The sequence below is a fragment of the Trichomycterus rosablanca genome, chromosome 6 (assembly GCF_030014385.1).
Source record: "Trichomycterus rosablanca isolate fTriRos1 chromosome 6, fTriRos1.hap1, whole genome shotgun sequence".
In the NCBI taxonomy this organism is placed as follows: Eukaryota; Metazoa; Chordata; class Actinopteri; order Siluriformes; family Trichomycteridae; genus Trichomycterus; species Trichomycterus rosablanca.
This window is the reverse complement of record NC_085993.1, coordinates 8,307,498-8,329,704: the sequence shown is the minus strand read 5'-3', so window position 1 is coordinate 8,329,704 and position 22,207 is coordinate 8,307,498. Positions and strand designations below refer to the sequence as shown.

At 39.9% G+C, this 22,207-nt stretch overlaps 1 protein-coding gene across 1 annotated transcript; it reads left to right on the top strand.

The window, feature by feature from the left end:
• The first annotated feature begins 5,185 nt into the window (after window positions 1-5,185).
• Window positions 5,186-21,750, top strand: p4hb (prolyl 4-hydroxylase, beta polypeptide). The gene is made up of 11 exons (XM_062997364.1): window positions 5,186-5,473; window positions 9,976-10,182; window positions 11,485-11,618; window positions 12,453-12,590; window positions 14,498-14,602; window positions 15,947-16,072; window positions 16,514-16,714; window positions 16,833-16,953; window positions 17,812-17,993; window positions 19,755-19,865; window positions 20,639-21,750. Exons 1-11 carry the CDS (start codon window positions 5,326-5,328, stop codon window positions 20,693-20,695), a joined length of 1,530 nt encoding a protein of 509 aa, XP_062853434.1. The 5' UTR covers window positions 5,186-5,325; the 3' UTR covers window positions 20,696-21,750.
• The last annotated feature ends 457 nt before the right edge of the window (window positions 21,751-22,207 follow it).

Sequence of the window (22,207 nt, the reverse complement as noted above, 5' to 3'; positions counted from 1 at the left end):
GACCATACGCCGCACACTACATCAAATTGGTCTGCATGGCTGTCACCCCAGAAGGAAGCCTCTTCTGAAGTCTCTACACAAGAAAGCCCGCAAACAGTTTGCTGAAGACATGTCAACAAAGGACATGGATTACTGGAACCATGTCCTATGGTCTGATGAGACCAAGATTAATTTGTTTGGTTCAGATGGTCTCAAGCATGTGTGGCGGCAATCAGGTGAGGAGTACAAAGATAAGTGTGTCATGCCTACAGTCAAGCATGGTGGTGGGAATGCCATGGTCTGGGGCTGCATGAGTGCAGCAGGTGTTGGGGAGTTACATTTCATTGAGGGACACATGAACTCCAATAAGTACTGTGAAATACTGAAGCAGAGCATGATCCCCTCCCTCCGGAAAATGGGTCGCAGGGCAGTGTTCCAGCATGATAATGACCCCAAACACACCTCTAAGACGACCACTGCTTTATTGAAGAGGCTGAGGGTAAAGGTGATGGACTGGCCAAGCATGTCTCCAGACCTAAACCCAATAGAACATCTTTGGGGCATCCTCAAGCGGAAGGTGGAGGAGTGCAAAGTCTCGAATATCCGCCAGCTCCGTGATGTCGTCATGGAGGAGTGGAAAAGCATTCCAGTGGCAACCTGTGAAGCTCTGGTAAACTCCATGCCCAGGAGAGTTAAGGCAGTTCTGGGAAATAATGGTGGCCACACAAAATATTGACACTTCAGGAACTTTCACTAAGGGGTGTACTCACTTTTGTTGCCGGTGGTTTAGACATTAATGGCTGTATATTCAGTTATTTTGAGGGAAGAATAAATTTACACTGTTATATAAGCTGCACACAGACTACTTTTAATTGTGTCAAAGTGTCATTTTGTCAGTGTTGTCCCATGAAAAGATATACTTAAAAATCTGCAGAAATGTGAGGGGTGTACTCACTTTTGTGATACACTGTACATGTATATATAATTGTCACACGTAACTAATGTTGCTGACTTTTGTTGTCCACAAGACTCGAGTCCCCATCTCTGGCGACACAAGTGCATAATAAGTATCTGAAGTTTAATAAACTTTTAAACAAGTTTTACATAAATAAAAATTTTGTGAACAAATTAGCCATAATGTTAACAAAATGCAAGTTAAGACTTTTGACAAAACCATTTGTCAACAACGTCCTGACACAGGTTTGAAATGGATCGATGCAAAGTGGAAATGAGTAATTTTAGATAGAGAGAGTGGATGATGTGTTTTCTGGGCCAGAGAAAACAAGCCCATCCAATGAGTGTTTGCAGCATGATGGTTAAAGTTTAGGGTCTGTCATCATATGGTGTGCATACGTGTCCATAACAATTATTACTGTTTTTTTTTTTTATCTCTATTAACATAGATATTACTAATATGTTGCTGGTATTATTATGGTGAATACTGTTATTATTGTGTTATTGTGTTATTATAATTTTGTGTGTCTTGCTTTGACATTGCATTGAATTGAATTTGATTTTATTTAAATGATAGAAAGGCTTTACTGTTTGAGGAAATATAAATGTCTTGTTTGTATTTCTCTAACAGTGTGATGTGCCAAACCAGACATTAACAGATCGTCAGTTTCTCCACCAATCAGCTGTTCACAAGTATGAGCTCAGGAAGAGGTCTAACGAATTTAACGAGCTTTTAACGAATTTAACGAGCTTTGTTCCTCGCTGTTTACATGCTGATATTTGCAGAAGCCTGAAGTTGTTAATGTGTAAACACTCTGTGTTTGCATGGCAGTAGACGACTAACATTGCCCCTAGTTCAGTAGTGTATTTGTTTCTTTACATAGTGTGGGGTGCAAATAAAAATAACAAACAAAAGCCCATTTTACAGTATTACATTAAAAAAAGAGGTGTAACAGATGATCATTGTCACGGTCACTGTAACATTGATCACGGTCATTGTTTCACTTTTCATGTTTTTATGAGTCAGGAAAAACCCACACAGACATGCGGGGAACATACCAAACTCCTGACAGACAGTGGCAAAGGCAAGGACTGAACACAAGTCCCTATGGTCCAAGTTAGGTTGTAAGCTGTTTTATACGAATATACACTTTATGAACAGAAGTTCTACTTTTTGAATGTATGTGTTTCAGCCAGAACAATTGGTAACAGGTGTAATAAATTAGTTATATAAAGGAAATTATATGCTTCCAACTTTGCAGCAACAGTTGGAAGGAACTTTCCTAACTTCCCTGATGTCTATAAAGACATGAAGAAAAGCTTGCTTTAATGAAACTCCAGTGACCTGCACAGAGCCCTGACCTTAACCCCACTGAACAGCTTTGGAAATAACTTGTTGTATATACAGTATGTATGTTATTTATTTATTTATTAGGATTTTAACGTCATGTTATTTACACTTTGGTTACATTCATGACAGGAACGGTAGTTATTCGTTACACAAGATTCATCCGTTCACAAGTTTAATGTTAAACACAGTCATGGACAATTTTATATCTCCAATTCACCTCACTTGCACATCTTTGGACTGTGGGAGGAAACCCACGCAGACACGGGGAGAACATGCAAACTCCACACAAAAAGGACCCAGACTGCCCCATCTGGGTCGAACTCAGGATCTTCTTGCTGTAAGGGAACAGTGCTAGTCACTGAGCCACCGTGCCGCCCTCTATATGTATGTTTATGTATGTAAATGTAAAAGTACACTTTGCACTTGCAGAGTTTTGGGGCATTCAGATTATCACTTCCTCTAAATCTGTTGGCACAGCTGGTATTGTGGGGTTTAATCTTTGTCTCTGGTCACTGTCTGTTCTTTCCATGTCTGTGAGAGTGTCCTCCATGTTCTCTGGTTTCCTTCTCAGGTAGTCTGTCTGCTTTTAATTGCCCCTAGGTGGGTGGGTGAGTGAGTGAGTGAGTGAGTGAGTGAGTGAGTGAGTGAGTGAGTGAGTGAGTGAGTGAGTGAGTGAGTGAGTGAGTGAGTGAGTGAGTGAGTGAGTGAGTGAGTGAGTGAGTGAGTGAGTGAGTGAGTGAGTGAGTGAGTGAGTGAGTGAGTGAGTGAGTGAGTGAGTGAGTGAGTGAGTGAGTGAGTGGCAGCAAAATTGCCATTAGCCTTGTCTGACTCAGTCATTGTGGTTTGGTTTGTTTGTTGCTTCATTCTTCCTGTACAAACTTAGCTAAGCGAGGGTCCATGTGTGACTCAGTATTTACAGTTTAATCGTAATAAATGTGTAGTTCTGACTAATGTTCTAAATCAACTCTTAGCAAAATAACCCCATGGTAATATTTAGAAACTGGCCTATTCCATTATATACAAATTGGAAATAGATGTACCACCAACATGCTATCCTGGCATAAATGATGATGTCTCTACTATTCATCAGTGGTAGCAAAAAGATTTAGTAAAATAAATTCATGAATGTTTTATTGAAAATTGTTTTACCTTCAATCCTTAAGTACAAACCTTAATTTCATAAAAGCTGGGATAGGATTTAAAATGCTAATAAAAGAGAAAGTAGTGATTTGTACAACCTCCTTTATTTGTATTAAGTTAAAGTAAATTATAAAAACATAATATTTAATGTCTTTATCAGGTTTTAAAAAGTTAGGACAGAAAAATGTTGGCTGTATGTTATATAACTTTTTTAAAAACATTAAATTATAGTAATAATTTGGGGACTAAAGGCACCAGCGGATATGGGTTTATTCTCATAGGCTAAAAGGTATTTGGTATTTGTTTAGAAAGAAGGCCTTGCTACCACGTGTGATTGGGAACAAACTTTAGTGGAGTTTTAAGATGTAGATTTTGGGGCAAGAGCTTCTATCTTGCTTGAAGTGAACTTTAATTATCCATAGAAATGTAAAGGCATATATTTATAAGCATGAACAAAACTGGTTAAAAACTAAACTGATGTCGTAAAAGCTGAAATTAATAGGGTTTTCTGAGAGAAAGAGTCTCCCATAATTTTGGGGCAGCCACATTAAAAGCCCTATTTCCAACAGTGCATAGCCTAAAAGAAGAAACAGACAGCAAATGACTGTCTGAATATCAGAGAGTGCACACAGATGAGTATGGATGATGGAGACTGAAAATATAGGGCACACAGGGAATTAAAGACCAGATTAAGTGTGTTATATTGTATTTGGAAACACAACCTCTTATTCTCCAAAGTTCTGTTGTTTATTAGACCATTGTTTTGATTTGTGTAAATGTTTGTGCAATATACATGCTTCTTTATTTAGCAGAAACGTTTTGTGTGGGCTGTAGGAACAGAGATAAGTGGGGTGCAGTTCATCGCTTACAATGTTCAGTGTAACTGTTTTTCCTGCTGCTTTTAGATCATCCTGCAACTGTTTTGATAGATAGATAGATAGATAGATAGATAGATAGATAGATAGATAGATAGATAGATAGATAGATAGATAGATAGATATTGTTTTCTAGTGACTTCTAGATTATCTTACCTGTTGAAATTCCTGAACATCTGGTTTTTAGTTAAAGTGGATATAGACCTTGTCTAAGAGCTTGTTGTAATATATTGTGTGGTGTTTTCTTTATTGTGTATTTGTTGTTCCATAAACTTTTTACTTGAGGAATATGGAACTGATTCTACTGACAATGCTGAAGGTGTTTGCTGAGGCTCTGTAGCTTTTTCTATTCCAGTGTTCTTAAATCATTTTGTTCCTGAAAACTTCAAAAAGCTTTTTTACTTAAACCATGATCACTTTTTCCTTTATAACCATCTTCTATACAGTATATCTTCTTTAATAAAATTAGCTGCAGTTTGTACGAAAACATTATAATTTTGCAGCATTGAGTAGAGCTTTACATTTATACATTTATGCAATATGTGTGTGGATGTTATGTAAATGCAAAAAATAAAGTGGCTAAACAACATTCTCACTTGACTGTACGTGTCCAACAACGTATATAGACGTTTCACTACAGCTGTGACTATGGCAACCTGCCTTGGTGAGTATTGTTTCATTTGACCTTATTCGCTCCACTTTGTAGTGAACACATCAACCATCGCTGGTTATGTAGCCTACTATTCTAGCACACTCAGTAGTGCTCTATATTGCGGATTTTGAACTAGCCCTACATTCACTTCCAGGTTTGGCTCGATGCTGGTCCACTCACAATTCAACACGAACTGAGTTAGAGCTGATAAATGCGCATGCGCAGCCCGACTCTGACCCCTCTACCGGTTTGGTGTTCACACTGCCACGTTAGTAGTTCGGCTAAATTGCAGCTCGGCTTTAGAACTTGTAGAAGATTAGGAGCAGAGGGGCAAGCTGTACCCGCATTTACCCGACTCTAATACCTAAGTAATCATGGTGCGGCTGGTAGTGGCGGTGTGTGCGCTAGTGTTGGTGGTGTCGGCTCTGCCAGACATTGCCGAGGAGGAGGACGTGTTGGTGCTGAACAAAAACAACTTCCAGGAGGCTCTGAGTACAGTTCCCAATCTGCTGGTGGAGTTCTGTAAGTATCTGTGCTGGGATGTGGGTTTACAGTGTAGATGAGTGAAGTAGGAACACTTGAGTTATGCTGGCGTATTCCCAGGGGAAGGAAACTTTTAAAGTCTGCCCAACTTTGTGTACTTAAGTGTGATGTTTGGTATCAGCTGAAAAAACTCAGATCTGTTTTGTGCAATCTGATGATGCAGGCTACTGTTACGAGGACGTCTGATTTACTCTGTGATCTCTATAAGTGTGTAGTAGTAGTAGTAGTAGTAGTAGTAGTTTAAGTGTGTAGTAATAGGATTTCTGTAAGTAAGTTTACATGCACTCGTATGGAACGGTTATGAAAACCAATGATTACAACTGGTGACTTTTCTGTGCCCATATAACAAAACTAATCAATCATTCTTGAGTGGAATGTCCACATTCAATTGGACTTGACATCACCATGGTCCTAGAGATTGCTGTTTGGATTTTCTTCTAGCAATAGTGGGAAACTAATGGTTCATTAACTTTTAATAGGTGCACTCACCATAGTCCTATTTATATAATCACAGATAAGTAACCAGTGGTATTCAGTTATCAGTAATGAAGAGCTGTTATTGCTCAGATTTTTAATCCCATGTCCCTTTTTAAAATTATGTGGCTTTTTGGACACTTAGGTGTCCAAGTAACGTTTAGCCATGTCCCTTACACCTGTGTGTGTAATAATTTGACTTTAAATATGCAGTTTAATACTTTCACTACTTTTTAAAGCTGGATTCTGTAGCATTTTTTGTTTGGGGCCTTTGGAGACCTCTCTGACAAAAACGTTATCGCAATCAACAGATAAAAGAAAAATTTGTAATATCACTCAAGTTGTTCATCCTTTGGTTGTAAGTGCCAGGTAATAAATATCATTAAGTAAAAGTTATTACATTTTTAGTAGTGCCTGGTTCTAGACCTGTAGCTGCGAGTCATTTGCTGCCCATCACGTGGAAAAGTGGATTGCAAGTTTTTGCCCGAAGCCATTTACTTTTATGTTTGTGGCCAGTTAGACATACTAATGTGGACTGTGCCATTAAATAATGTGTAATGTGTGACTTTAGAAAAACTTGTGGGACAACTGGGCCCAAAATATCTGACTTTCAAGTAATAATTTAGGACTACCGTGTTTGTGTTTTTAATGACTTACTTTAAAATACAAGTGCTTTATTTTTTTAACAAAGTGATGTACTGCAGGTTTAATCCCAATGGAAAATTGGCAGTTATGTTGTTTGCTCGCAGAAATAAATGCTTGGTTAATTTGTGTAGCATAAAGTACTCACAAATTGACATCAGGGTTTGAGAGGAAACTGTGAAAATAGTATTTCACTCCCTTACATTTGTATAGGATGGCATGTGGAATGATAATCTTTTATATTAAATAGAAGAAAGAAAATAACAAGCATTCAGTATGTAACACAGGAGCTGTACTGTAAATCTCAATATGTAACCATGTTGAATCTTATCAGCAATCAGGCCACAATAGCAGGCTGTTAATTTTTTCCACAATTCAGATATGGGTGATATGACACCATTTCCTGTCCGAATATGTTGAGGTTAACCACCAGAGACCAGTTCCACTACAGCTGAGAAATGAAACTAAATTGTCTTATTTTTTAATAAAATTATTTGGCACAATTATCCAGGTCATTTACGCACCAGACAGTTTGTATACTTAATCACTTTTACTATTCTTTCATCATTTTAGAATTTTATTTTACATTAACAAATTCCTTTTTGTATTCTAGGCTTTATTATAAAACCAATTCAATTTATAAAATTCAGTGTGATGTTAAAATCTTAAAATGACGGGTCCATAGATAAATTAATTGGTTAGTAATCTTTTAAATGCTAAACAAAAGCAGTTAAAAACGTGCAGAACACTTAATTTTCAAGTGGGGATGTGCATGACTGGTGGCACTGGACCAGAATAAAGCAGGTATTGAAAATGAAACTGTTGTGCAGTTCCTTAACAACTCCATTATTGCTTATGTTTTTATTCTTTTTTGTAGATGTTTAGTGTAATGTGGATGCTGCTTGACAGTGTCTCCCAAAGAGGGGTATAATCTTGTCTATAGTTGCTGTTTGGGGTGTTTTGTATGTTCTTCCTTTCCTTTCTCTTACCACTTACATTGGTTTACTTGCACCTCCTGGTTACTCCAAATTGCCCTTGGTGTAAGGAAATTTGAGTGTGTTTGGTGTTCTGTACAGGGTGTATTTTAGGGTGTATTTTTCAGCCTTTGGTTCTGAGGGACTTAAACTCACTGTGGCCATGACCAGATAAAGTTCTACTTCGTTTTTTCAAAGTTCGATGAGAATGTATTAAGTAGTTTCTAGTCGTATTTAAATATGTAAACACAAAATATTTGTATTTTACAATATAAAGTGACTATAGCCAGACACTTTGTTCTTGTTTGTTTTCATACGCTGTGAATCTCCATTTTGGATAGCTGTTGTCCTGCTTGTAGTTCTCAGACTTTTTTCCCTCTACCCGTTTTGAGTGTACAGAAACCCTGTGCTGTGATTGGCCAGTAGCGCTGATTCCTACGTTCAGATTGGCTTAATTTCACTCGCCTTCATGCCGTATATTCGTTGCTCAGTGTCTGATTTGACCGCTAGAACGTCACACGCGTTGCTTCAGCAACTGCAGACCTCGGTAAGCATCTGTTTTTTAGTTTAAGTGGACATTCTGACCTATCGCAGCGCAGAAGCTGGTGAATCCTAGCCAATCACAGCGCAAGAGGTGGTATTTAAAGGAATGCGGTTGTTGAAAGAGTTGTAGTGTGTGACGGCGATTGGATTTCACCCAGTTACGGAGCTCCACGAGTTGTAGCGACCTGCGAGAGCTGCAGGCTGTGTGAATGGGTGATTTGAGGGGGGTGGACTGGGAGGAGAATCATGTTCCATGTGCTTAAGGCGACGTGTACATCAGCATGAACTCCATGAAGTTGGAAAAAAGGTTTAAACAGAGGGCTGGAGTGTTGCGCCACATGGAAAAGTGAAATTAAATTGACATGAACTTTAGACTTGAGTGGTACAACATGGCAAGCTGTATTTGTTGGTGTAAGATGTGGAAATAAAGTTCAACTTTGTACAACCAAATGAAACACCAGCATTACATGAATATCAACTAGACTTATTTTGAATGTTGAATAAAATGCAATAGCTCCATAGTCACTGTACTGTGGACTATATTTGTGATTTCCAACATAATTATCACCTGCTTTTCGTAAAGCTCTTGTGAATGTAAACACACACCCTAGGTGGCTTCCATATGCTAAGGACCACTCCTCAAATATGTGTTTGTTTATAATGTAGTTCAGCTGGTTCGGTTAATTTTCTGGGTCACGACAATGAATGTGTAATTAGACAAACATACCATAAACCAAGTGTTAACAAATATTGATCAGATTACAGCTACAGTATTTAGTGCTTTGTCAGACGTGGAAATGACCTGTCTCACTGTAAATCATGTCATTGCTGATAATTACCACCTATTTACTGTGCATAATTGCCTTTTTAATAAGTTTATTTACTCATGAGTCAATCAAATAGAATTCACTGATATTAAATTGTAGTAGGTGTATGCAAGATGCCAAAAAGTATAGTTTATTAGAGTATTTTATTTAAATTCCCTATATGCATTTTGTAACATTTGGCATCTTATTGGTCAGTGGGATGACATTTGTGTGGCGCTTACTTTAAATACAAGTTGTTACTTTATTATTGAATAGCATAGTGCATCAATTCAGAATTTACTAGACCTAACTAGTAGACTGGTTGTATATTTTATTTGACTGTGGGGCGGCACGGTGGCTAAGTGGGTAGCACTGTCGCCTCACAGCAAGAAGGTCCTGGGTTCAATCCCCAGGTGGGGCAGTCCGAGTCCTTTCTGTGTGGAGTTTGCATGTTCTCCCCGTGTCTGCGTGGGTTTTCTCCGGGAGCTCCGGTTTCCTCCCACAGTCCAAAGACATGCAAGTGAGGTAAATTGGAGATAGAAAAATTGTCCAGGACTGTGTTCGATATAACCCTTGTGTAATGAGTAACTACCGTTCCTGTCATGAATGTAACCAAAAGTGTAGAACATGACGTTAAAATCCCAATAAAACAAACAAACAACTGTGACTGTGATAATGTGAATGTTATATCTTTGTTAACATTTCTATTAGAATGACTAGAATGAGTTTGTGCTGCAAGAGTAAAGAGTAAAATCTATGTTCTCATCTTGTTGAATGTTGGCATTAATTGCATCAATAAATGTACACACTTTTTTATAGGACAAAGGCCGAAGCTCGTCGTGCATAGCACTTCACAAGACTAGTAATAAAAAAAAAAAACTAGAAAATTGTTACATTATTTTTAGCTCTTTTGAGATTATAAAATATATAGAAATGAGCGCCCCAATGGTTCTTATAAATCTGTGAATTTGAATTGAAAACACTGCAAATTGCAGCTTGGATTTGTTTATTAATTGTGAAATTGTTTCTGTTGCGGTTACAGATGCCCCATGGTGCGGTCACTGTAAGGCCCTGGCACCCGAATATGCCAAAGCAGCAGGAATGCTCAAGTCAGTAAGTACAGAGATTCGACTAGCCAAAGTGGACGCCACCGAGGAGTCTGAGCTGGCACAAGAGTTCGGCGTGCGTGGGTACCCCACAATCAAATTCTTCAAGGGGGGAGACAAGTCCTCACCCAAAGAGTACACAGGTAAGTGCCATGATTCAGCAATAATTTTTTTCATCCTCTATAATATGTGTATGATGGTATCGTATTACCATCAGCTCTGGATGGCCTGATAAGCTACACGTCTTTGGCATGACCACAGCTGGTCTGATTACGTGTATGTTGAGGGCTGTGTGGCCCCTCCTCTGAGCTTTCGGAGATTCCTGAGTTCAGATGTATGAGCTGATCCTCACGTTGCTTTGTGGTTTGACTGTGTAACCCGAGCTGGAGAAACTTGCCCGTCCCGTTCCAGACTAATGCACTGATTCAGCATCGTACAGTCAGCACTCTGTATAGTTGGCATAAGTCGCAGCATATGTACACATTAAGGAAACTTTAGATTTTAATACCTTTACTTTTTTTATATGAATATTTTATTTATTAAGTATATGGGACCTATGACTAGGCAACATGGTTGAAATGCCTAAATATACATTTAACTGCGTTATATTTAGTTTTGAGGATGTCTGTCTTTTTTCCTTTCTGTTTAGCATTTTTCCTTTTTATCTTCAACTCTAGTCATTTTCTTGTGCCTATAGCAATCCTCTGCCCTTGCACCACCCTGCTCTGGCCACTGGATGGTTGCAGACCCTAACGTGAGCAGTTAAAGCCGGCCGCTTCTTCACTGGCCAGCTGTGAATGCTCAGACAGGGCTTCATTCTTTACAGTGTCCACTAATCACAGTCTCTCCACTGCTTAGTCACCACTCAGTCAATGGGGATGGCGGTATGCAGCAGTGGACAGGAGAAACCCCGGTCCTACCTACTACAGACACATATTGCTAATTGTGTCGATTGGGCACCCAGCCAGGTCTGTGGCACAGCTGAGATTTAAATTTGGATCTCAGCAGTGGTGTGCTAGTGTGTTAGATGTGAAGATCTAACACCGTCCATTAAAAAGAAGTGGCCTTTGGCTTAAATCACTGTCTGTGTGTTTTGGAAGGTGGAAGGAAACCAGAATACTCAGAGGGAACTTACACAATTTAGAGGAGAACATGCCCATCTCCTTACAGATGCTGACAGATCCTTGGGGTTAGGATTAAACTCAGCTCCCCAGCAACCTAGTTCATTGTGGCTCTGATTTAAATAATAAGTCCTGTATAGAGTATCCAACCCTTTTCTTAAAATAATCTTCTAAAAGGCTCTGTGTAAATGAGCTTTTTTACTTCATTAACATTGGCTGCAGATGGTTTGAATACTGCTTTGTGTACATCTTCTGAATTTGGATGTGCTGTAATAGCTTGTCTTTGCTCATGTAACCCTCTGTCTCGTCTCTGTTTTCCTATAGCCGGCCGCCAGGCTGACGACATCGTGAACTGGTTGAAGAAGAGGACGGGACCAGCCACTGCTATGCTGAGCGAGGTCACACAGGCAGAGGCACTTATCGCTGACAACGAGGTTGCCGTCATCGGCTTCTTCAAGGTTGGACAGCAAAATAAATGTGCACACTCAGACCATGAGCTCAGACTTTTCTACTGAATGTGCATGTGGTATCAAAATTTTATGCATTTTAATTTTGCCTTGACCCAACGAAGAAGGTGTTATTTAATAATATTTTTTGCATACAGTATTCCTGGATTTTCACCCCCTTTATCTCTCAATCTAGTCATATCCAGTTTCTGAATCCGCTGCCGCTTGCACGACCTCTGATCTCAAGGAAAGCAGCAACCACCCACGATCACCCTATAGACCCCTCCAACTCGTCTAATCTGCATCCGCTTTCTATTACTTGCCTGTGCTTTTTCCACAAAGAGCCGTAAGAGCTAAGCTCCCTGTAAACCCCACCACCACCACTTGCACAGGTGCCGGACCAGTCTGAAAAAATCACATATCAGAAAGGCAGCGTAGAGACCCTGTATGACCTTTCCTACCTCAAACACGCCTAAATGTGTTTGTGTGGAAGCCCAGCCAGGCCGGTGGCTCTGCTGAGATTCAAATTTGCAAGTTTAACATGTGGCAGTGGTGTGTTGGCACGTTGAATCGCTGTGCCACCTGAGTTCCAGGTTTCATTCAGACTGGAAAATAATCAGCCAGTTTATTACTAAGTATTTTATACCAATACAAATAATTTAAAATCTGTAAGAAAAATTGTTAAAGCTGTTGTTAGCAGGAGTTATGTTGGCTGTCAGTTGTTTCAGATTATTTGCCCTTCCTGTTTGAACAGCTGTATGTAGGCAGAAAAAAAGCAGAGGATTTTACCAGCAGCTGGAGCTCAGATGCTCAATGCCTGTAATGATGACATTTGTGTGTTGGCAGGATGTGGAATCTCCTGGTGCCAAGGCCTTCATCAAGGCAGCCGAGGCCATCGATGACATTCCTTTCGGATTCACCTCAGATGATGCAGTCTTCTCCAAATTTGAGGTCACCAAGGATGGTGTTGTGCTCTTCAAAAAGGTATTTATTAGATATTTTTTTGTCTGGGGGATTTTTCTCTCTTCTTAAAATGTAAAAGTATGATTGGACTGATTGGTACAAGCTTTACACCTTCTTTACTGGGACTGACTGGTAAAGAGATCGTGTGTTCTACACTGGGACTGATGGGTACAAATACAATGTCTCCATCTCTGGGATTGACTGGTACAGACCCTATACTTACTGAGATCGAAGGAGAATGCTTGTTGCCGATGTGCTATGCCGCAAGACGGGACCTTAATCCAAATGCCACAAAGCACTGTGGTTCTTCCATGGTTTACTTCTGTAAAAATCAATCATAATGGCAAAAACTATAAGCATATAATTGGTGCTGCCGGTTGATTTGAAACAGTTCTGTGTTACAAATAAATTCCCCATTAATTGTAAGAGAAAGGAAACATTTCTGAACATAACATAAATTATAGTCACACAGACCTAAGCTCACCATTTCAGATTTAACTGGCTTGGTGTGATTGCAGCGTTTGGTGTTATAGCATGTGTCAGTTGGCGTGTATTTGCTGTAGACAGGTAATCTGACCCTCACCTGGCTCTGCCACATGGCCACCCACTCAGGGCAAAAATAAAACCTGGCTGACAATTCCACCTCCAGCTTCCTGCCTGCTTTTGACCAGGTTTTGGATCCCTGATAACTTGATACCTCCTGAATCTAATACTGCTGCTTTATTTCTTGAATGTGTGTGAGGGATCATTTTTATGACAGTGTGTGACAGTGTGACAGTGTTTTATGACAGAAATACAAAATTTCTCTAAAGTTTGTTTGGCATATAACTGCATTTGAGATCAAATTTAAATCTAAATAGGTAAAGCATAGTCTCGACCCAGTAAGCTTGAGTTTCATAAATGAGTCTGCATCTGTTGCTGTTCTAGGAAAATTATAGTAGATAGATAGATTCTGTGTTTGGCACCTCATGGTGGTCTCCGATTGCAGTGATTAATGTGTTTATATTCAGGTATCACAGATCTTAGAGAGAGGTGGGGGTTTGGAGTGGATTGCTGGGTTGCCAAATCATAGCACGTGTTAACTCTGCTCATGCATGTTGCACATGTCACCAGCTGTGATCAGCCTCGGGCCATCGTTCAACTTAAAACTGTTATTTTTATGCAACAGCAAATGACCAACTAAATCACCTATGCTTGCTCACTTGCTATTAAAGGTAAATCTTCTGAAAAATGGAGAACATAGTTATCGAGCTAAGATAAGTTTTGAGGAATGACAGAGTTCAGGTGGCATTCTTGCCAACTGGGTAGACCTGTGACCTTCCTGTGATTAAAAAAAATCCAGCCGCTGTCAATCTTGCTGCTTCAAAGTTAAGTGCACAAAATTTTGAGTCCTACAATTAGCTGTAGTGCAGGAGTATGTGTTTGTGCAGGTTTACCAACCAGGTCTTGACCAAGAGCTTGTTGGCACAGCAATGCTAGAACTTAAAAATGACCTTTTTAAGACTGTTGCACCAATTGCTAATATTTGTATATAATTAACACCTGAACTCCGTAATTAAGAGGAGCAGGTGCATTCAAATACTTTTGGTGGTATAGTGCACATTTTTTAAAGTGTCAGCTGTACCACGGTTCCAGTTGATACCTATTTCTCTAATGGACTGCTAAGATTTCCCAGCCTTAATTCCCTGACAACCGTTCCAGCATTCGCTCCCTCGCATTTTCTGTCTCTGTATTTATAGAAAGAACTCTGGTTTGTATGGTCCTGCTGTCAGTAACACACTTGTGCTGCTTTTGTTATGTGATAGATGGGCACTGCTGTTTCGATTTTACACTCATGCTGCCAGTTAGCTTTGGAGAAACAACCACTTGTTGATGGTAAAGCTATATTAAGTTCAACTGCACTAAAATACCCTGTGTCTGTGTTTCAGTTTGATGAAGGCCGTAATACATTCGATGGTGAGCTCACCAAAGAGAGCCTCCTGAACTTCATCAAGGCCAATCAGCTTCCTCTGGTCATCGAATTCACTGAGCAGGTAAATCTGATGAACCTGGTCTGACTTACTGCCTGCTAACCAGGTTCCACATTTATCAATTATACATCTATTTAAGATATTAATTGCACTTTATTTAATGTGCATCATCACGGGGATGTCTTCCTACATACAGAAAATGAGTCACTTTTCAAACAAACGTGTTCTGCAGATGAAGGCACTCATGTGGTGCAGCAGCCAAAAACGCTAGTCTGCTACAGTAGAGTCTCAAGTAAGAGTCTCATTGGGGCTTCTTGGCTGAAGAGTATGAAGGGAATAGTCTGGTCTTCTATATGTGCTGAGGTGTAAAGATTTGGCCAACAGCTTCACACGTGTCTTAGAAATCACATGCTAGCCTACACCCTCCTCCTTGGCCAGCGTGGTTGTGGTGCAACCAGCAAAGGTCTCTAGAGTAACTAGAGATCTCCGGACCACTCCTAGATATCACAGATCACATATCACAGCACTAGCAGAACCCTTCCTCTCTCAGAAATGATTGACTGTGGTTGTGGAGACACCCGGCCAGGTCGGTGGCTCTGCTGAGATTCCACCTCACAAGCTTCAACACTCTGCAGTGGTGTGCTTCTGGCAAGGCCACTGTGCCACCCAAGCACCCATATTCTTACTTTTAAATTATAAAAGAAAAGATAGGGAAATGAATCTTGAATGTTTTTAAAATAACATCAAAGAATGCAATAGAAGGATCATGCACCTTCATCACTCTATATTTCTTAAATATCTATATACATGATTGGTTAGACAGTAAGGTGCATACATTTAGAGCCTGTGTTCATGCACCAGCTAGTTTCCAAAATTTTCCAGTTTCATTTATTCATTATGGATGCCAAAAAAGATTGCAGATAAAATATGAATAATGTGTTAATATTCATTATTATGAATATTGGACCTGTATTAGAGCTACATAATTATAGTTCCCATTTTGCTCCATACAGAGATTTATACATTCATATGCATTCCATTTTATGAAATGAATAAATGATTCCTTTCGGCTGTTCCCATTAGTCGTCGCCACAGCAGATTGTTCGTCCACATTTTTAATTTAGCACTGTTTTTATGCCCTTTCTGACGCGACCCTCCTATTTATCCAGGCACCGATGTGTCCCCACAGTGACTATGTTTACCATGTACCACCATGCGCCTTCTGTGTTTGAGCCCAGCCAGGGATTAGAACCCCCAAAACCTCAATGGCTTTTTCCATGGCACCACATGAGCTCATTATTTAATCATTTTGATTAAATGTAAATATCTCAATGATGAGCTATAAGACAACTGAATATGTGTGAATGTAAGTTACAGATTGTTCTTTTTTTTTTGTTACCTCATCAGACAGCCCCCAAAATCTTCGGAGGAGAAATCAAATCACACATTCTGCTCTTCATTCCTAAAGCTATCAAGGGTTTCCAGGAGAAGCTGGACCACTTTAAGAAAGCAGCTGAGGGCTTCAAGGGCAAGGTGAGTGCATTTGGGAGATTTCGTCAAAATGTCTGTCATTATATAAGCTATATTTATATTCCTGTTGCTTTGTGATTCATGCGTGATGACTTACATATTACGTATTTGTATTTTGGTGATATATTATGTATTTGTATTTTGGTCACACATACAATATACAGTACATTTATGTTAGTGTACTATAAACAACATAGAAAATGGGTAGAGCCAGGTTTGATTATTCAACAATTAGACTAACATGGATTAGAAAGAAACAAAAGCACCTGGCGTTCACCTTTATGTGAAGAAGTGGATGATCCATCCCAGCTTGAGAGCAGCTTAAATATCATATGATAAATTTGATAAACACTCTAATTTGACAATGCTGCTGACATTTGTCATTTATGAACATGCTTTATTCTGTTTTCTTCCATGATACTAATTGCTTCTTTCCACCCTCAGATTCTGTTCATCTTCATTGACAGTGAGGTAGATGACAACCAGCGCATCCTGGAGTTCTTCGGTCTGAAGAAGGATGAGTGCCCCGCCCTGCGTCTCATCACCCTGGAGGATGAAATGACCAAATACAAACCAGAAACTTCAGAAATCACAGCTGAGAACATTATTGCCTTCTGCACAGCCTTCACAGAGGGTAAACTCAAGGTATGATCTGAAATGAAAATTAAACAATCGTCATGGCAGTCTTATGGCCAACACTGATGGAAAATAGCCGACCTGCATTAAAACTCTATTTACATTAGTGCTTTCTTTTTACCCACAGCCTCATCTTATGAGCCAGGATATTCCTGAGGACTGGGACAAGAACCCAGTCAAGATCCTGGTTGGAAAAAACTTCGAGGAAGTTGTCTTTGACCCCACCAAGAACGTCTTTGTTGAGTTTTGTAAGTTACTGTGACTTTTCTACTTTTGTTTACTGAAAGCTGCAGTAACATCTGTGCTCAACTGCCTCAGGTTTATTGGGTTTATTAGGACCTATTTGCTAGATTTAAATCTTGATTCACTGGATTATTGGACAGTGGTTTGAAAGGGGAAGATGGTGGGCAAATCTTGACAGTATGATATTTAGTACAGGGTTTAACTGGGTAAAGCACAGACAGCTTATATACAGTATAAGGGCAAAAGTCACACAGCTTATACACTATAGGGCCAAAAGTATGTAGAAAACCTCTCTACTTTGTCTTCCGTGTTTGTGGCAACAGTTCATAAAGACTTGGTTTGCATTGGGAGACACTTCAGCGAGTGAGTCCTGACCTCAACCAAACACCTTGAGGATCAATTGGAATGTTAACTTTGTGATCCACGTCTCCTCATTTTTTACCTCACAAATGCTCATTTGACTGAATGGGCATAAATTCCGACAGACCAAATCCAGTCTTGTGAGAAGCCTTTCCAGAAGAGTGGAGGCTGTTATCACTGGAAAGGCAGACAACTCTATATACACATATCAGCCCAAACATTAGGACCACCCCCAAAAATGTCAATGGCAATGCCATGGTTCAATGCATCTACAGTGGGCACGTAGGACAATCTCCCTTCGTATCGTACAGAAATTGAAGGGTCTGCAGGTAATGTCAGAGGTCTTGTAGAGTCCATGTCTAAGTGGGTCGGAGCTGTTCTAACAGAATTTTAGGTAGTTGGTTGTAGTGTTTAGGGTAATCTGTGTAAATGCCAATGGTTTTGGAATTGGATGTCTAACAAGCTCATGGTCATATGTTACTAATCTTGTCTCTTTTTTTCAGATGCTCCTTGGTGTGGTCACTGCAAACAGCTGGCTCCTATCTGGGATCAGCTGGGAGAGAAACACAGGGACAGTGCAGACATTGTGGTGGCCAAGATGGACTCCACAGCCAATGAGATTGAAAGTGTTAAAGTGCACAGCTTCCCCACGCTCAAGTTCTTCCCTGCTGGAGACGACCGCAAGGTGAGACTTCCACAAATAGATTCAAGTCTATTTGTGTGAACTGTGCCAGACGAGCCAATTTAGCCTACAGCAGTTCACCACTGTCTATGTATCTAAATCTAAAAACTCATTATTATAAAATACTTACTACCAAAACTATTTGAATGCCTGTCTGAGTCTTCTCAATTTCCCATTCATCCTTTTTGCAGCTGTAACAGCCTCCATTCTTCTGTGTAGGCTTTCCCTAAGATTTTTAAGTCAGTCTGGGTGGGAGTTTTTGCCCATTCTATTAAAAAGCATTATTGGGTTCAGGAACTGATGAAGGCCTGACCCACAGTCAACTTTCAATTAATCCCAAAGGTGTTTAATAAGGTTGAGGTCAAGGCTACCAAACTACCAAAGCACGTCTTTATGGATTTTGTCATGTGCACAGGGGCACAGTCAGGCTGGAACAGGAAAATACCTTCACTGAGCATTTGCCTTGTATATTTGCAAGCTTATAATAAATGTTTTACCCCTGTTAGCACTGGGTGTGGCTGAAACACCTAAACTCAAATCATTTGCCGTAGTGAAGTCGATTTTCCGACCCTGTCTAAACATTCGCAGAGGCTGTAGCTGTATTACAACCTTCTGAAAAAGCCTTGTAATTTCTGTTTTTGGATATTTGGAGTATACTGCCAGCTTTAGCACATTCTCTCACGTTCTTACAAATGCGTTTGCATTTCATTGGGTTTATTTGCAAGCGTTATTCACTTTACTTGCATTCACACCCCTCACCACCACTGTTCAACCCCACTCTAACTTTTCTGGATGACTTTGCACCCTTTGCAGAGGAGTTGGTGGGGGTCTTTTGAAGGTGGTGGGAATGTCAAACCAGTCAACCTCCCTAGCCCTTTCTGGTTTCTCAATTTAGAAACGCTTGTTTACAGCCTTGACTGTGTGTGTGTTTTAACTGGATGTGACTGGCTCAGGAAATCTTGGCACTTTCAGTCTGCAAAGAAGAGCCGGTTAAAACCGGCCCATCAAATGTAGGGCTTTCGAGTGGCGCTTGATATCAAGCCCAGTGAATGCATCTTGTTTACAGTCATTCTTGGGTCATGTTGCTAATGTGAGCTCTTGCTGGTTTCCTTGCCAGGTCTAATCCAGTTCTACATGGCTCTTGTAGAGGTTTGTTTAAGTGGTGCCTTCTCTGTGAGTCCAGGACTTTTCCCCAGTTACTCAAGGGGCAGTTGGCACTCAACTCTATGCAAATGCCCTCTAGTTTCCCATCAGGGTTATTGATCCTGGCTTTGCACAGGTGAAACATGAATGAGTAACCCAAATGTATGCCTTAATGTGCTGTTTAAAACTCTTGTAAAATAAGGTTCCTGAACTAAAGGTTGTGCATGAACACCTTTCAGAAGAACTACAAGCTTCTGAAACAACAAGCTTCCAAAGAGGGTACTGACTTACCATGGCACACGTTTGTTTTTGTGGGCAACAACTCCTGACAAGGACTATAGACTGATGAATGAGAATTACCTACCCTTCCTGCCATAAATATAGGCACAGTGTAAAACATCTAATTAAATAAATAAGTATTTGTTGCCACCTGTGTTCGTCAGGCATCCATGTTCAGATAAATGCTGTTGGGTTGAGCTGGTCAGATAAATGCAGTCGAGTTGAGGCCAGAGCTTGTTGGTCACTGGAGTTCCTCCACACCAAACCTAGCAAATCATGTTTTAAAGGATTGGTTTTATGTTTAAATGATTTAACTTAGTCTAATTATTTTTGTCTTACTAGGTAATTGACTACAGTGGTGAGAGGACATTGGACGGCTTCACAAAGTTCCTGGAAAGCGGAGGAAAGGAGGGTGGAGCACCAGCAGGAGATGATGAGGACGAAGAGGTGGATGTGAGTACAAACTAATCTATATGAGAAGGACAATTTGGGCGATATACATTTTAATTTCCTTGAAGTTTCATAGATAAAATTAAGCCACTTAGCATTCCAAACAAGTGCTAGTTAAGCAGAAACTCTTCCCCTATTAAGCCATCATTAGACTGTAGTCAATAATTCTGTATCTTGGACCAGAATTTATTTACTTTTGGACAGGCCTAAAACAAAAGTTAGTGTTTGGCTTCCTGTGAGCCACAATACTTACACCAGCTCAAAGAGCCAACTCCTGTTAAGACCTCTAAACAGCTGCGAAATTATATATACATTTATATTGTTTAATTCCACCTCTTGACTGATTGTGAACGGTTGTGAGGTCAGTACACTTCTGTAGTAAACATCTGCTCAAGACAGCAGAAAGTTTTTGCTGCTGTTTGCAGTTTTTATCTAGATGTGTTTTATTTCTCTGGTGAATGCAAAGCTATTTGAATTTGACTGTAAATGATGGTTAATAGCACATTCCTGCACATAAAAAAATGAATGGTGGATAAATAAAAACAAAACTTCATGCATTGTTTTGCCTCCTAAGAGCCACAACTAGCTATGGACTTTCTATAGAAACGTAATTTTGGCTGGAATTCTCTGGTGTTGATATTTACATAGTTCCTAACCTTTTCCTCCCTGCTGATTGGTCACATGAACCACTGTTCCTAGAATTTTAATTTACATACATTTTCTTATTTCTTGCCTCACAATGACTCAATCTTTGGTCTGTTTTCCACCTTGTTCAGGAACTTGATCTTGAGGACGAAGAGGAAGACGATTCAGAGAAACACGACGAGTTATAAGGACAGAGAAGAACAAGGAGAAACCAAGCCCTTCACCACCACCACTTCCACTCTAAACCCTTCCCATCCCAGCAACCCTCCGACTCCTCCCAACCAACCGAACCTCCATCATATCGACCAATTTTCACGCAGCATCGACCAGTTTCCAGCCCAGACCAGCCCAACTGTTGACCTGCGTGGCATTAAACCTAGTTTCTGATCAGAGTTTGGGTCTGTTAGCATCTCTACTGACCTGCCTGCTTCAGTGATCCATCAGGATCAGTGTCATGACTTTGTGTTTAAGGTGTTTGGTGGATGAGATGGACAGATCTCTCAGAGCATCAGGGCCATTTACTTCCCAGGAGGTTGATCGAAATCTGTAACATCGACCTTGCTTTAAATACAGATGTAGCTGAGACCAAGCTGAGGTTCCTTGCTGTTGTTTTTTTCCCCCTGTTCAATACATCTTTTCTTATGTGTTTTTGCTGAATAACCATTAATATCTAGCTACTGAGTTTTTTAATGATATGAAAGGTTTCTATGTGTTCTATTTAATTCTATTTTTCCAGTTTTTATTTGTCGAACCTTTAGAGGGAAATTAATTCTGTAGCACTACATTTTGTTTTTCACGCCAGCTGAGATTTCATTTCAGTTTTAAAACTGATCAGATTATTTTAGCGGTTTTCATCCGAATCCTTCATCCTCCCTCTCTGCTCCTCTCCTCTACATTTTGTCATGTTTTGGTGTAGGGTCGGTGTCACCAGGAGGGAGAGTTTACACACAACCAGCATTTGCTTATGCTTCCTTCCTCACTTGTCCAGGAACAGAGATTTTCTGTTTCTCCCCAGCTGTTAATGGTTCATTGTTAGATGGGGTGAGGTTAAATTTGGGAGGGTGCGGGGTTTGAACAGGGAGTGGCTTTGTGGTGTATTTTTTTGTTGTTATTATTATTCTAAGATGTAAAGAGAGCGAGGGAGGAATGAACGAGATGAGAGAACCAAGCATTCCATCACATTTTCAGCAAAAGATGTGGAAAAGTAAACTGGTGGCCAAATAAACAACAAATTGGTGACAAACTTGTCTCTGTGTTTTCTTTTTTTTACTTTCTTTGAAATTATTTAACCCCAAGAGCAGTGTGTAGAAATATTATAGAAATACCATAGCAATGCTTGTTAGTATTGGTGTATTGCTGTGAATGACCCTTCAAAAAATATATGGTTAATTGTACAGAGCTACATATGGGCTACAGTCAGTACAGAAATTGTATATACACAAAAAACATGTCTGTATATAAAGGTCTGGCTCCTAAAATTGGAAATTAATTTACATACAAGGTGTATTCCTAATAAAATAAACCATGAATAATACCACTAAGGATTTCTTTTTCTCGAGTGACTGATCCTGATGATTTGTAACCCTAGTTTCTGTTTTTGTCAGGAAGACCCCCTTCCAATCCCTCCCCCTTTCTGTTGGCTCAAAGTTTGTAGTCTTAATCCAGACTGATCTAGATCTTGGTCTCCACATGCAGTACAC

Excerpts from the sequence above, each read along its gene's own strand:
- p4hb (XM_062997364.1), top strand. The coding sequence starts at position 5,326 with ATGGTGCGGCTGGTAGTGGCGGTGTGTGCGCTAGTGTTGGTGGTGTCG. Across the intron at positions 12,591-14,497 it reads GTGTTGTGCTCTTCAAAAAG|TTTGATGAAGGCCGTAATAC; the intron begins GTATTTATTAGA and ends TCTGTGTTTCAG. Across the intron at positions 16,954-17,811 it reads GAACGTCTTTGTTGAGTTTT|ATGCTCCTTGGTGTGGTCAC; the intron begins GTAAGTTACTGT and ends TCTTTTTTTCAG.